This window comes from Onychostoma macrolepis, chromosome 18 (assembly GCF_012432095.1).
Source record: "Onychostoma macrolepis isolate SWU-2019 chromosome 18, ASM1243209v1, whole genome shotgun sequence".
Classification (NCBI taxonomy): Eukaryota; Metazoa; Chordata; class Actinopteri; order Cypriniformes; family Cyprinidae; genus Onychostoma; species Onychostoma macrolepis.
The window spans coordinates 12,867,784-12,880,060 of NC_081172.1; the positions used below are offsets into that span (position 1 = coordinate 12,867,784).

Sequence of the window (12,277 nt, forward strand, 5' to 3'; positions counted from 1 at the left end):
TTAGTAAATTTGACAGTATTTTAACGCCAAAAGACGCTTTGCGCTGGCCCAAAATATGATATTTTAAGAACTATATTTTTGATTTTCATTTTATGATAGTCGGTGTGATCCAAAACAACAAACCTTCATCTGTGGAACACAAAGGAAGAGAAGTTGTACAGATTTGGAGCAACATGAGGTTGAGTAAATTATGAAATATAATTTCTGGGTTAACTATCCCTTTAAGCCATATCAAACCTGCAAGCTTTTAATTTCCAGCCCTTAAATTTAACTACTAGGCTACACAACCTTCACTCACTTTGTTTTCTTTGACTGACGGAGCACTACAGACTGTTAGTGCTCACAGTCTCCTTTATTACTCCTCCTGTTATGGTATTTTATACACAGTCATCCTAAGTCTGCATGGCAATGCGGCATAATTTACGGGATACCTTACAGAGGCCAGCACTGCAGTCCAATTTTACTCCCTTGCCAATGCTGCCTTTCCATTTGGATATTCAATTGCGATCAGTAGTGAAGGCCAGGTTTGGTTAAAACGCTGACCATGACGATCTTTCTGCAAATCAGTGCATAATATCAGTGCCAATGGACAATGACTGAGCAAGCAAAAGACTAGCTGTTTACTCGTTTTTTTACAATGCCCAGGATTTGAGTCTTGGCTGCTACACAAGAGAGTTGCTTTATTGTGGGTTTTTTGCCATTCTGATAATATCTAGATAGGACAGTGATCAAGAATATAAGAGCAAATTGCAAACCTCTAAACTGAGACTCAACAGTGGCTGCTGGGAGCGTTTGACAGAATCTATGTTTATATGTACAATAATAATGCTTAAAGTTCAGCACTAAAGCGGCTTCAGGGCCATAGTCTTTAACACCTTCACAGTGTATTTCTTTCAATACAACACCCTTGTGTGACATTATGCCTCTACAGTGTAAAACAGACCTTGAGTGTTTGGGGAAGTGGTCAAAATGTCACCAGATCAATGAGTGTTGGCTCCTCTAATGTCCAATACCATTACAAGCTTTCAGAACTTAACTCGCTTTGAGCTTTTGCCTACATGAACCGCATCTTGTTTTTCTTGTTTCTTTGAGCTCATTCCAGACATGTTCATCCTCCGGGTCCCTCTGGATATTTGCACCTCTAGATGTTTTACTTAAAGCTGGGGCAAAGTTCACTAGAGTTTCTCAAACAGAACTTCATCAAATATACATGCTTAAGATCCTCAGAAAAGTGCTGATGTGCTCTTATCTGTCTTCTCTCCTTCAATCTCCTCTTCCTCTCTCTTTTTTCTCTCTCGCTCACTGCAGGTATATGAACGTGGAACTAATGTTGAGCAGTTTGTGACCCGCTTCCTGTTGAAGGAATCAGCCAATCAGATCCAGTCTCTGCTGAACTCTGTAGAGAGTGCTGTGGATGCCATTGACGAGCAGCATTCATCAGTGGGGTGAGAAATAGAGCTTATCCCATTCATCAACATACATATCCATTAGGACATGAATGTATCTATAAGTTAAGTAGACTTTCAATTTAGCAAATGCTTTATGATTACATTACAGTAATTGCAGGATTCAAATGGCTTGTGGACAATAATAATAAGAGAGCAGGTTTGGGATCTCACCCGGGGATGGGATTGAAAATGGATGAAAATTTGGCTGCCGCCATACATTTAAAAATCATTTGTTTAAGTTAAATAAAAAATACTATTTCTAATTAAATTAAATACTGCTTAGTTGATTTCAGTTAAACATTTTAATCATCTGTATTCCTTGTCCTTGTTCTCCCTGTTATGACCTAGATCCTACCCCAGTAAGACCAGCCCACGCGTCCCAGATAGGCGCTACGAGGCCCCGGTGCCAGATTATCCTCCCAACAACAGAGTCAGTTCAAAGGATAGCATGAGGAACATCAACACAGGTGCAGGTGAGGTGATCACCCTAGTAAAAAAAATAATAACTATGCCATAATTTATTTAAAATACATTTCATACTAAGTATACTTCAAATCCATTAACATGTTTATTGACATATCACTTAAGACTTACTGATATAAAATTATAATTCAACTTTATTTGGAGTGTTTCTTTATTGCACAATGCACATTCCTTAATATTATTTCCAAAATGTTTTTTAATGTCACTATTAATCAGGATTGCATGATCTCTGTGAAATATCAGTCTTTAAAGGTCCCATGGCATGAAAATTTCACTTTATGAGGTTTTTTAACATTAATATGAGTTCCCCTAGCCTGCCTATGGTCCCCTAGCCTGGTAATACCAAACTCTGCTACTTCGCTTTGCTTCGTAGACAGAGTCTGGAAGGGCATAATTAGCCTTTTTCACACTTCCGCGTTTCTGGCTTCCGGATTGGCGCTTGCAGGGTAAAAGTTTTTCTGGTGACAACAGCGGCCGTACTGAACAAGAATGAATTTGAGAATCAAAAGTATTTTTTTTACAAATTAGATCCTATGAAAATGCTTGAACTGCTGGTATTGTACTCTACAAAGTGCAACCATTTCACAATGAACTGTTTGGTCAGATCGATTTAGAGATAATGAAATCCTCAAAAGCCTGATGATACTCACATTTTAACATGAATTTGCTAAAAATGATGTATGGATAATCAAGTAAATCTAAGTGTCTTCAGTCGGTGTTCACCTTGAAATATATCCTTACTATATAACCTTAATATTACAATATAAAGGTTATTCTTACATTTACTTTAAAAAACCAGGACAGATTTCTTAGCAACAACACATGTGTACCACAATCTAGTGGACAGTTTTACAATTATAATAAAAGGCTACAAAAAAGTCGAAAGTACTGTGTCAGTCAGATGACGGAAGGCATGTAGAATGTTGTGTTTTTGATCATGTTGATAATTTTGAGGCCTTAAAATTTGTGTATCAAATATAATAGAGTAGACTTTATAGGGTTAAGTATGTACTTATCAGAATCAGAATCAGAAAGAGCTTTTATTGCCAAGTATGCTTGCACATACAAGGGATTTGTTTTAGTGTCATAAGCTTCCAGTTCATAGAGACAACGACACACAGACAATAAAAATAAGATGAGAATAAAAAATACACATATGTAAATATAAATAAACAAAAAAATAAGAATAATAAAAATGTAAAAAATTTAACTGTTCATAAGTTGGATTGCCTGGGGGAAGAAACTGTTCTTGTGCCTGGCTGTCCTGGTAATTGGGGCTCTGTAGCGCCGGCCAGATGACAAAAGTTCAAAAAGCGGATGACTTGGATGTGAGGGATCCAGTGATTTTCTGAGCCCTTTTCCTCACTCTGGATGTATAAAGTTCTTGAAGGGTGGGCAGAGGGGCACAGATGATCCATTCAGCAGACCGAACCGTTCTCTGTAGTCTTCTGATCCCTGATTTTGTAGCTGAGCCAAACCAGACAGTTATTGAAGTGCACAGGACAGACTTAATGATGGCAGAGTAGAACTGTTTCAGCAGCTCCTGTGGCAGGTTAAACTTCCTCAGCTGGCGAAGGAAGTACAACCTTTCTTGGGCTTTTTTTACAATGGAGTTGATGTGAGTGTCTCACTTTAGGTCCTGAGAGATGATGGATCGCAGGAACTTGAATGTCTCCACTGCAGTCACAGTGCTGTCTATGATGGTGAGTGGGGAGAGTGCAGGAGGGTTTCTCCTGAAATCCACGATCATCTCCACTGTTTTGAGCGTGTTGAGCTCCAGGTTGTTAAGACTGCACTAGACAGCCAGCTCTTTAACCTCCTGTCTGTAAGCAGACTCGTCACTGTCCTGGATGAGGCCGATGAGTGTGGTGTTGTCTGCGAACTTCAGGAGCTTGACAGAGGGGTCTTTAGAGGTGCAGTCGTTTGTGTACAGGGAGAAGAGCAGTGGGGAGAGAACACATCCCTAAGGGGCACCAGTGTTGGTAGAGCGGCTGTTTGACATGAATTTCCCCAGTCTCACTAGATGCTGCCTATCTGTCAGAAAGCTGCTGATCCATTGACAGATAGAGCTAGGGACAGAGAGCTGTAGTTTGGTATGGAGGAGTGTAGGGATGGTGGTGTTGAAGGCCGAACTAAAGTCCACAAACAGGATCCTCACATAAGTCCCTGATTTGTCCAGGTGTTGCAGGATGTAATGCAGTCCCATATTGACTGCATCATCCACAGACCTGTTTGCTCGGTAAGCAAACTACAGGGGGTCCAGTAAGGGTCCGGTGATGTCCTTCAAATAAGCCAGAACCAGTTTTTCAAATGACTTCATGACGACAGATGTTAGAGCCACAGGTCCTGTTATCTTGGGTTTCTTTGGAACAGGGATGATGGTGGAGCGTTTGAAGCAGGAAGGGACTTCACACAACTCCAGTGATCTGTTGAAGATCTGTGTGAAGATGGGGGCCAGCTGGTCAGAACAGGTTTTCAAGCAGGCTGGTGTCACACCGTCTGGGCCTGGTGCCTTCCTTCTCTTGTTCTTCCTGAAGACCTGGCGCACATCTTCACTGATCTGAAGTACAGGAGTGGGGGAGAGGGGGGTTACAGGAGGTGTTAACGGTTGTGTAGAGAGATGGTCAGGACGGGTGTGGGAGGTTTCTAATCTACAATAAAACTCATTCAGGTCTTCAGCAAGTTGTTGCTTCACCTTCCACACTGAAGCAGAGTCACTGGAAGTGAACTGATCTTCCAGCTTTTTAGCGTAGGTCCTTTTAGCCACTCCAATCTCCTTATTCAATGTGTTCCTGGCCTGATTGTACAAGACTCTGTCCACATTTCTGTAGGCGTCCTCTTTGGCCTGACGAAGGTGTCTGATTTTTGCTGTAAACCATGGCTTATCATTGTTGAATGTTACATAAGTCCTGGTGGGAATGCATATATCCTCACAGTAACTGATATATGAAGTTACAGTCTCTGTGAGCTCGTCCAGATTGATGGCAGCAGCTTCAAAAACACTCCAATCAGTAAGGTCAAGACAGGCTTGTAAAACCCGCTCTGTCTCGTTGGTCCATCTCTTTACAGTCTTTACCACAGGTTTAGCGGATCTAAGTTTTTGCCTGTAGGTTGGTATAAGATTAACCAGGCAGTGATCAGAGAGCCCCAAAGCTGCCCGTGGAACAGAGTGATGTGCAGTTTTCATTGTGGTGTAACAGTGATCCAATATATTACATTCTCTGGTGGGAAATGTAACATGCTGTCTGTATTTTGGCAGTTCACGTGAGAGATTTGCTTGATTAAAGTCCCCAAGAATGATTAAAACAGAGTCTGGGTGTTGTTGTTCTGTGTCTGTGATCAGATCAGCCAGTTTCTGTAAAGCTGAGCTCACGTGCACTTGCGGAGGAATGTAAACACTCACGAGTATGAACGAGCAAAACTCTCGCGGCAAGTAGAAAGGCCTACAGTTAATGAAAAGAGCTTCTAGATCGGAACAGCACATCTTCTTTAACACTGTTACATCTGTACACCACCTCTCATTGATGTAGAAGCATGTCCCGCCACCGCGCAATTTCCCCGTTGATTCTGCGTTGCGATCTGCTCTGATCAGCTGAAAGCCCGGCAGATGAAGCGCGCTGTCTGGAATGGCGTCGTTCAGCCAGGTTTCCGTGAAACACAGAGCAGCAGAGTTTGAGAAATCCTTATTTGTCCGGGAGAGCAGGAGTTCGTCCGTTGTTGGGTAGAGAGCGGAGATTCGCCAGATGGATGCTCGGCAGCGCCTAAATCCAAGCTGTCTGAACTTCACGGGCGCACCGGCTCGCTTCCCCCGTTTGCGCGTCCTGAAGCGTCTTGAAGACAGATGTCAGTAGATGCATGGAATTCAAGTCTGAAATAATGTAAATCTGGAATAACTCTGGCCACACAAAAACTTGCAAAGTGACTTTTACATACTGAATATACTTGGTCTCCAAGCATCAGCATAAATGCAGCATGCATCTGTTTATGTGAACAGAACCAGCTGTGATGAGACTTTTTGAACAAGTTTGTGATGAAACGGTTGGTTCTTACCTCATACGCCTGAGAGTTCTTTTCCAAGAAACCTCTAATTTGTTTTGTCATTTACATTACATTACAAGATCTGTTCCAAACCCTAGTGAACTGTATTGCTGTCTGCTACCTACACAGACAGCTGCCTTCTACAGCAGAGTAAGCATACATTTAAAAAAAAAAAAAGTTTAAGCATAACTTTATTATAAAGTGTAAAAGTTGTGGTCAATACATTGTTTTAATGTTTTTTTTTTTATAGAAGTCTTTCATGGACAACAAGGCTGCATTTATTTATGCATAAATCATTTTTTAGTGTCACATGATCCTTCAGAAATCATTCTAATATACGGATTTAGTGCTCAACAAACATTTCAATGTTCAAAAGAATAGCATTTATTTGAAATAGAAATCTTTAACTTTATAAATCTCTTTACTGTCACCTTTGATTCTTCTTGCTGAATAAAAGTATTAATGTCTTTCAAAAAACAAAACATCGTACTAACCCCAAACTCTTGAACAGTAGCACACCTAAATATTGGGTAAAATAATATTTTTATATATATTATGTTAAATAAAATGTAAATGTTAAAATTAAATAAAATGTTTTTTTTTTATTATATATAATAATTTCTTTCACCTTGTCCATCATGAGCATGTCACATTCTGGGATTGCCTTGTCTTTGTCTTTGCCTTGTTATGTGAATTTGGCTAAAAATAGGTATCTTAAAAGACAGCAAAATTAAACCCTACCCTGGTAAAAAAGTAGCTTAATATATTTAAAATACATTTATTTCATACTAAGTATAGTTCAAATCTATTAACGTTATCACTGACGTATCACTGTTGGGCAGTAATGCATTATTTAGTAACGTGTGACTGTAATTTGATTACTTTTTTAGTAACGGAATAATTTAACACGTTATAATTTTAAAAAATAGTAATCAGAGTATAGTTACAAGCCAAGGTCTCGTGGGACACGATGGGCGAGTGCTGGTGCGGGCAGGTACACTGAAAAAATTATACTAAATTTGTTTAAGGTAAGTGGTTGCAAACAATTTATTTTAGCTACATTTGAAAAAAAACATGTTGAAAGTTAGTCAGTTAAATTAGTTTATTTAAATGTAGCTAAAATAAATTGATTGCAACCACTTAACTTCAACTTCTCGTATACATGGATCTAATGTGAAAACTGTAAATTTATGACATTCAGCTTTTAATGTTGTGTCATCTTTTCTAAAATCTTTGTAAAAATTATTTTATTGTTATTTATATTATATTAATATTAAATCATTTATTTGTAGTATTATTTATTTTATTTTATTTATTTATTTATTTATTTATTTTTTAAGTCTACCAGGGAGAGGGATTGGTTGGGGTGGGTTCAAATAAATTGTTATTCAACTATTGCACAAAAGCAACAAGAACTAATATAAAATATAAATGATTAACAGGTGCGAGCGTAGGCAGTTTCTATTTAGGTAATAACACATGTTTACTGCGTTGAGCAATGTTGATTTCTGGAACGCAATGGCCAGTCAGGAGTGCAGTGCTGAAATTTGCGTGCTCACAAATCCTCTCATTATAACACACAAATTGTAGACATTATGAAAGATTCATTATGCATATATTCATTGTGTTTATAACAGAGATTTGTGAGATTGCGATGAACTGAGATGTCTTTTAGAGATTAGAAATGCAGTGCTCTTTGCTGGCATTCTGCCATCCCAAATAATGCACGCAGCAGCCGCTTGCTTTAGTTAAAAATAACAGTGTTTTTTTAATGTTGATGCTTTAATAACAAATATTTATCAGGAGCGTTTATGCTGGGCGTTTATGAAATTTCATAAATTTCATGGATGTAGCCACAGAAAAAAGTAACGTTACTAGTAATGTAACTAATTACTTTTGAAATAAAGTAATCAGAACAGTAACATGATTACTTTTAAAAGGAGTAATCAGTAATTTAATTACATTTTCAAGTAACTAGCCCAACACTGCTCGAGACTTACTGATATAAAAATTATAATTGAACTTTATTTGGAGTACTACTTGTGCACAATGCACATTTCTTAATATTAAGCCTAAATTGTGTTTTAATGTCACTATTGATGAGGATTGTATGATCTTTGAATAATATCGGTCTTTAAATGCAAGATTTTTAAAGTGTACTTAAGTATACTTGCAATAGTTCCACTCAAATATATTTAAATGTACCTTTAGTTGGACTTCCGCACAATTAAAGTGCACTAAGTACAAAATTAGTCCAATTTAGCAGACTTTAAGTATACCAGTTTAGTATACCAAAAGTACATTTGCAGGGTATTTTTATTAAGCACATAAATATGTAAATGTATTTGTAGTATTCACAAAGGAATGGAGACATGGTGGAAATCTCAGAGAAATCTCCATTGAGACTAGATAGCTGTTCCTCAGCCAGGATCTGTGAGAGGAAAAGACTGACTTTAGTAATCTTACCTCCATTAGAACAATTGGCACTTAGATTAGAGGTACCACACTTTCAATACTATTTTCCTGCAGCGTTTTAGTGGAGGTTTACTTGAGGACTTATTTAATGGTCTATTTGGCGCATTGCTTTATTGCTTCTATTCATCATGGGGTTTGTTTTTCCAAACATTGCATAAATCAATTTGGTAAGGATCTCTTTTGTGGTGCACACTTGGTGGCCAACTACATTATCACGCAAAACATCTGCATTTACCATTCTGTGCGCCGTCTAATAGCCAAAGGCAAAGTTAAAGTCTGTCAAAAATGTGGTTTCGCAGGCTTTCCCGTGGGCTTTCTGTATCAACAAACTCCACATTTCCATTACTGATGAGATTTGGGCCTGAGCTGCAGTGAGTTGGTTATGAAACCGATCTAAAGAGACACTAAAACAACACAACGCCATTCATGTGCCAAGTCAGCACATACCACACGCTCTCGACAGGCTCGTATGCATGATGCAACTGAAGAAATGTGTGAGTTTTTAATGAGGAGAAGGTGGAAAAAGGTCTTCCTCAAAGCGTTCCCGAGTTTTAGTTAGAAAAAGGAGTTATAGAGGGCGCCTGGAGATACGATAGCAAATTAATACTAGTGTTTTTCTTTTTTCTGTGTCACAGAGAAAGGCAATATATGATTCCTTCCTCTTCCTCTCAGTGCTAATAGAATAGTCATGCAGTCAGTTTCTCAAAATCAGTCAAGCAATACAGACATTTCTGTTGCTGTGAATTTATCATTCGAACAGATCCAGAGCTTATTTGGAGTAGTGACTGTCTGATCTTAGTGTATCTGCATTTCAGCAGTTGTGTTAGATGCCATTTGACAATTCAGAACAAAAAGCTGTAATGGAAAGCTTTTATTGACATGCAAACTCCTCCTTATTGATGGTAATTAATATAGATCTCAATTGTCCTCTCATTCACTTTTATTGTAAAGTTGGCCTGTCCAATATGCCGATATTGTTCAAGCGACGCCGCAGCGCTGAATCTAAGAGGTCTGTTTTATGGGTGACGTTCAAACACTGGCACTAGTTTTAAATTTCCCCTAGACACAGATAAAGCTGACTCGGCTCACAATAAAAGCGCCATTCCAGCTGTCAGCTCCGGCAGGGAGAGCCGTGATTGGAGCGTTCTGTCCAAGCTGTAGTTTATGAGCACCAGGATGAGAATGTTGATCAATACTTCTGTGAGACTTGCTTTGCACATGGCACTTTTTCTCCCATCAGTCAATCACAGGCTTTTCTCAAATTGCTTTCCTTCTTTGACTCTGCTCTCCACCTTATTTCTGCTCATGTTGCACAAACACACACACAGGCTCAGTGCTATAGGTTTGATTCCTACAATTCGATGATTATATATGGTGATTCTTTCTGATACTAGATTACCAATATTTGGATATTTAATTGTGCATGCACATTTCCCCTTATTTAGATTACATTTGTAACGCTGTCGTGCCTGAATTCACTTGTAGCATTTAAAATGGTTGATTTTAATTTTTTATGCATTATTTTAAATAATTTAGACAAAATAGTTTAATAAAATTTAAATATCTGCCTTTTATTCGTTAGCAGCCATAACATTATCAGTAGGTCAAATAATTATTAATAATAAAAAAACTTACCAATAATTATCACTAAATTGATGATGTCATGTAAAACAGTCTGTAGGATGAAACAGTAGCACTAATAGAAACAATGTTATTTTGGACAATCTATAGGCATACTGTGAATTTAAAGAAATTATAATAACTAATAGATATCACCATACTACCCAGCTTTTTGGTTACATTAAGAATTGCAAACATTTTTCTATTACAAGTTTTCTAAAATGTTCTTTTTAAATATGCAAATGATACATTATCTAATTAAATATGCATTAATTTGCAAACATTTTCAGAACAGAAATCTGAACACTGGATTAAGCCGGAAAAATAGCCACTGTCAACAGCTAGAAAACAAATGTTGTTTTTTGGAATAAAATGCTGTATAAAATCTGACAAATTATATATAAATGAATCCTTCTGTAAAAGCCTTTAGAATATGAATAGAAATATATAAGTGCAGATGTCTGACTCCACTGCAGAAGAAAAAATAATTTTGAGAAAAAGGCCTTTAAAGATATGCATTGTAATTGAAATGGGTAAATTGGGATAAAAACAAGACATAACAGTGTATTTTGAATATTTTCTTTCCACCAGTTTAAAACAGCACTTTATGAAAACCAGATAGACTAAAATCTCACCATTGACCAATGAATGAAAAACCTGTTGTGCCTGTAGTGTCTTGCCTTAAGTTTGCCTTTTTCTGCTTTTCTTACTGAGATTTTTTTTCAGAGAGTCATTGTGTTTCATAATGTTTCAAACTAAGCAAGACTTTTTCCAGTTTTTCCATAGATACCATATTGGCATGTTATTCATTTGACAGCACTCAATCTGGAAGGAGCAGGTGGTCAGGGAAAGGTTTTGGTTCAGCCCAGCTTGGTCCTGACTGGAGTCTGAACTGATGTTCTTTCCAAGTCAGTATGTCGTGGCTAAAGTGCCCAAGCTAATTAACATGACAGTCTCATAAGCAAGAAGACCATGTGGCAGGACTCCCAGATTATCTTCATCCATTCCAGACCTCTACTGTATGAGTGAAGAAAAATGTCTGTTGCTCTACTGCTGCTCATATGAAGAATAATGGAGACATGTAATTTGAATTTTGTAATCCTGTATGGTTCTGGCCATTTTCTGTGCTGATTTTATGTACATGTTTTATGTACTGTAGCACAGAATGCTGTGCTACAGTATGCCCTAATATTACTTATTTTTAGAAAACCTCAAACTTGTTTCTGTTCAGTGTTGATAAACTGAATTAGTGACCATCTCACTATGCCTTTAAAAGGTTTCAGACCCTGTTCACTTGGTCTCACTATTGCTATGGTAACAGTTAATGTGTTCCAAAGTGTCTCCCCTCCCCGTTATGCTGGTCTCATCAACACAAGGGATGTGTTAGAGTCTAATTGGTTTGGCACCTCAAGTGGGGCTGATTTCAAAGGCAGGAAAACCTTTTCCCTTATTAATAGGATCTGTCATTGCATAAAAGAAAGAAAGGAAAGGTGGAAATCATGTTAATCACTCTCCATTTTTGTTTTTCTGTGAAAACAATATTGTACTTATCATTAGCAGTGGCAGTAACGTGGCATCAGATGGTAATACAGTTCCAAAAAAACGTAGTAGTACTTTTCAGTACTTTTTTATGTGACATCTGCCCTAACGAACACCTTTTGATGTGTAAAAACTCAAAACAGTTTGCAAAGAAGTGTAAATGTCCATTATAATCTTTGTAATAACTTGAGCTCAGTAATAATGTCTGAACGTTTGATTCGCTCTGTCGCATTGCTATGACAGCCACTCTCAGATGAGGTTTCAGGTGCCTGGAAGAGTAAAACATTGCTGAAACTATCTGCAAATTATGCATTGTGCCTCTCTGTCTCTGTCAGGAGCTGTGGAGGTGAGAAAAGAAGGACTTGAGGCACAGATCAACCGACTGGCTGAGCTGATTGGGCGTCTGGAGAATAAGGTAAGAGGTTCGTCTTCTAATACTGAGAGGTCAAGTGCTTCCTCCTGGGAAGTGTCTTATAATAGCAAGAGGTCTAAATCCACAGACCTGTGCAGATTCAATCCAGTGCATTAAGCATTAAACATGGTTGATAATAAATGGAAAGATATAGCTTAGTTTCTGGTTTTATGGCAACTGATAACATAATAATACATAGATTTCAAAGGTGTTTTGTATTTGTTTCAAATAAAAATGAAATATCACATAAGTAACACAAAAG

At 37.9% G+C, this 12,277-nt stretch overlaps 1 protein-coding gene across 2 annotated transcripts in view; it reads left to right on the top strand.

Annotated features, from left to right (window-relative positions):
* The window catches only part of necab2 (N-terminal EF-hand calcium binding protein 2), a 102,399-nt gene that overhangs the window by 72,839 nt on the left and 17,283 nt on the right, over positions 1-12,277 (top strand). For both annotated transcript variants that reach the window (XM_058750590.1, XM_058750591.1), the window contains exons 6-8: positions 1,309-1,445; positions 1,797-1,921; positions 11,939-12,018. In XM_058750590.1, the coding sequence (XP_058606573.1) occupies positions 1,309-1,445; positions 1,797-1,921; positions 11,939-12,018 (342 nt within the window). The remainder of the gene's footprint in view (positions 1-1,308; positions 1,446-1,796; positions 1,922-11,938; positions 12,019-12,277) is intronic.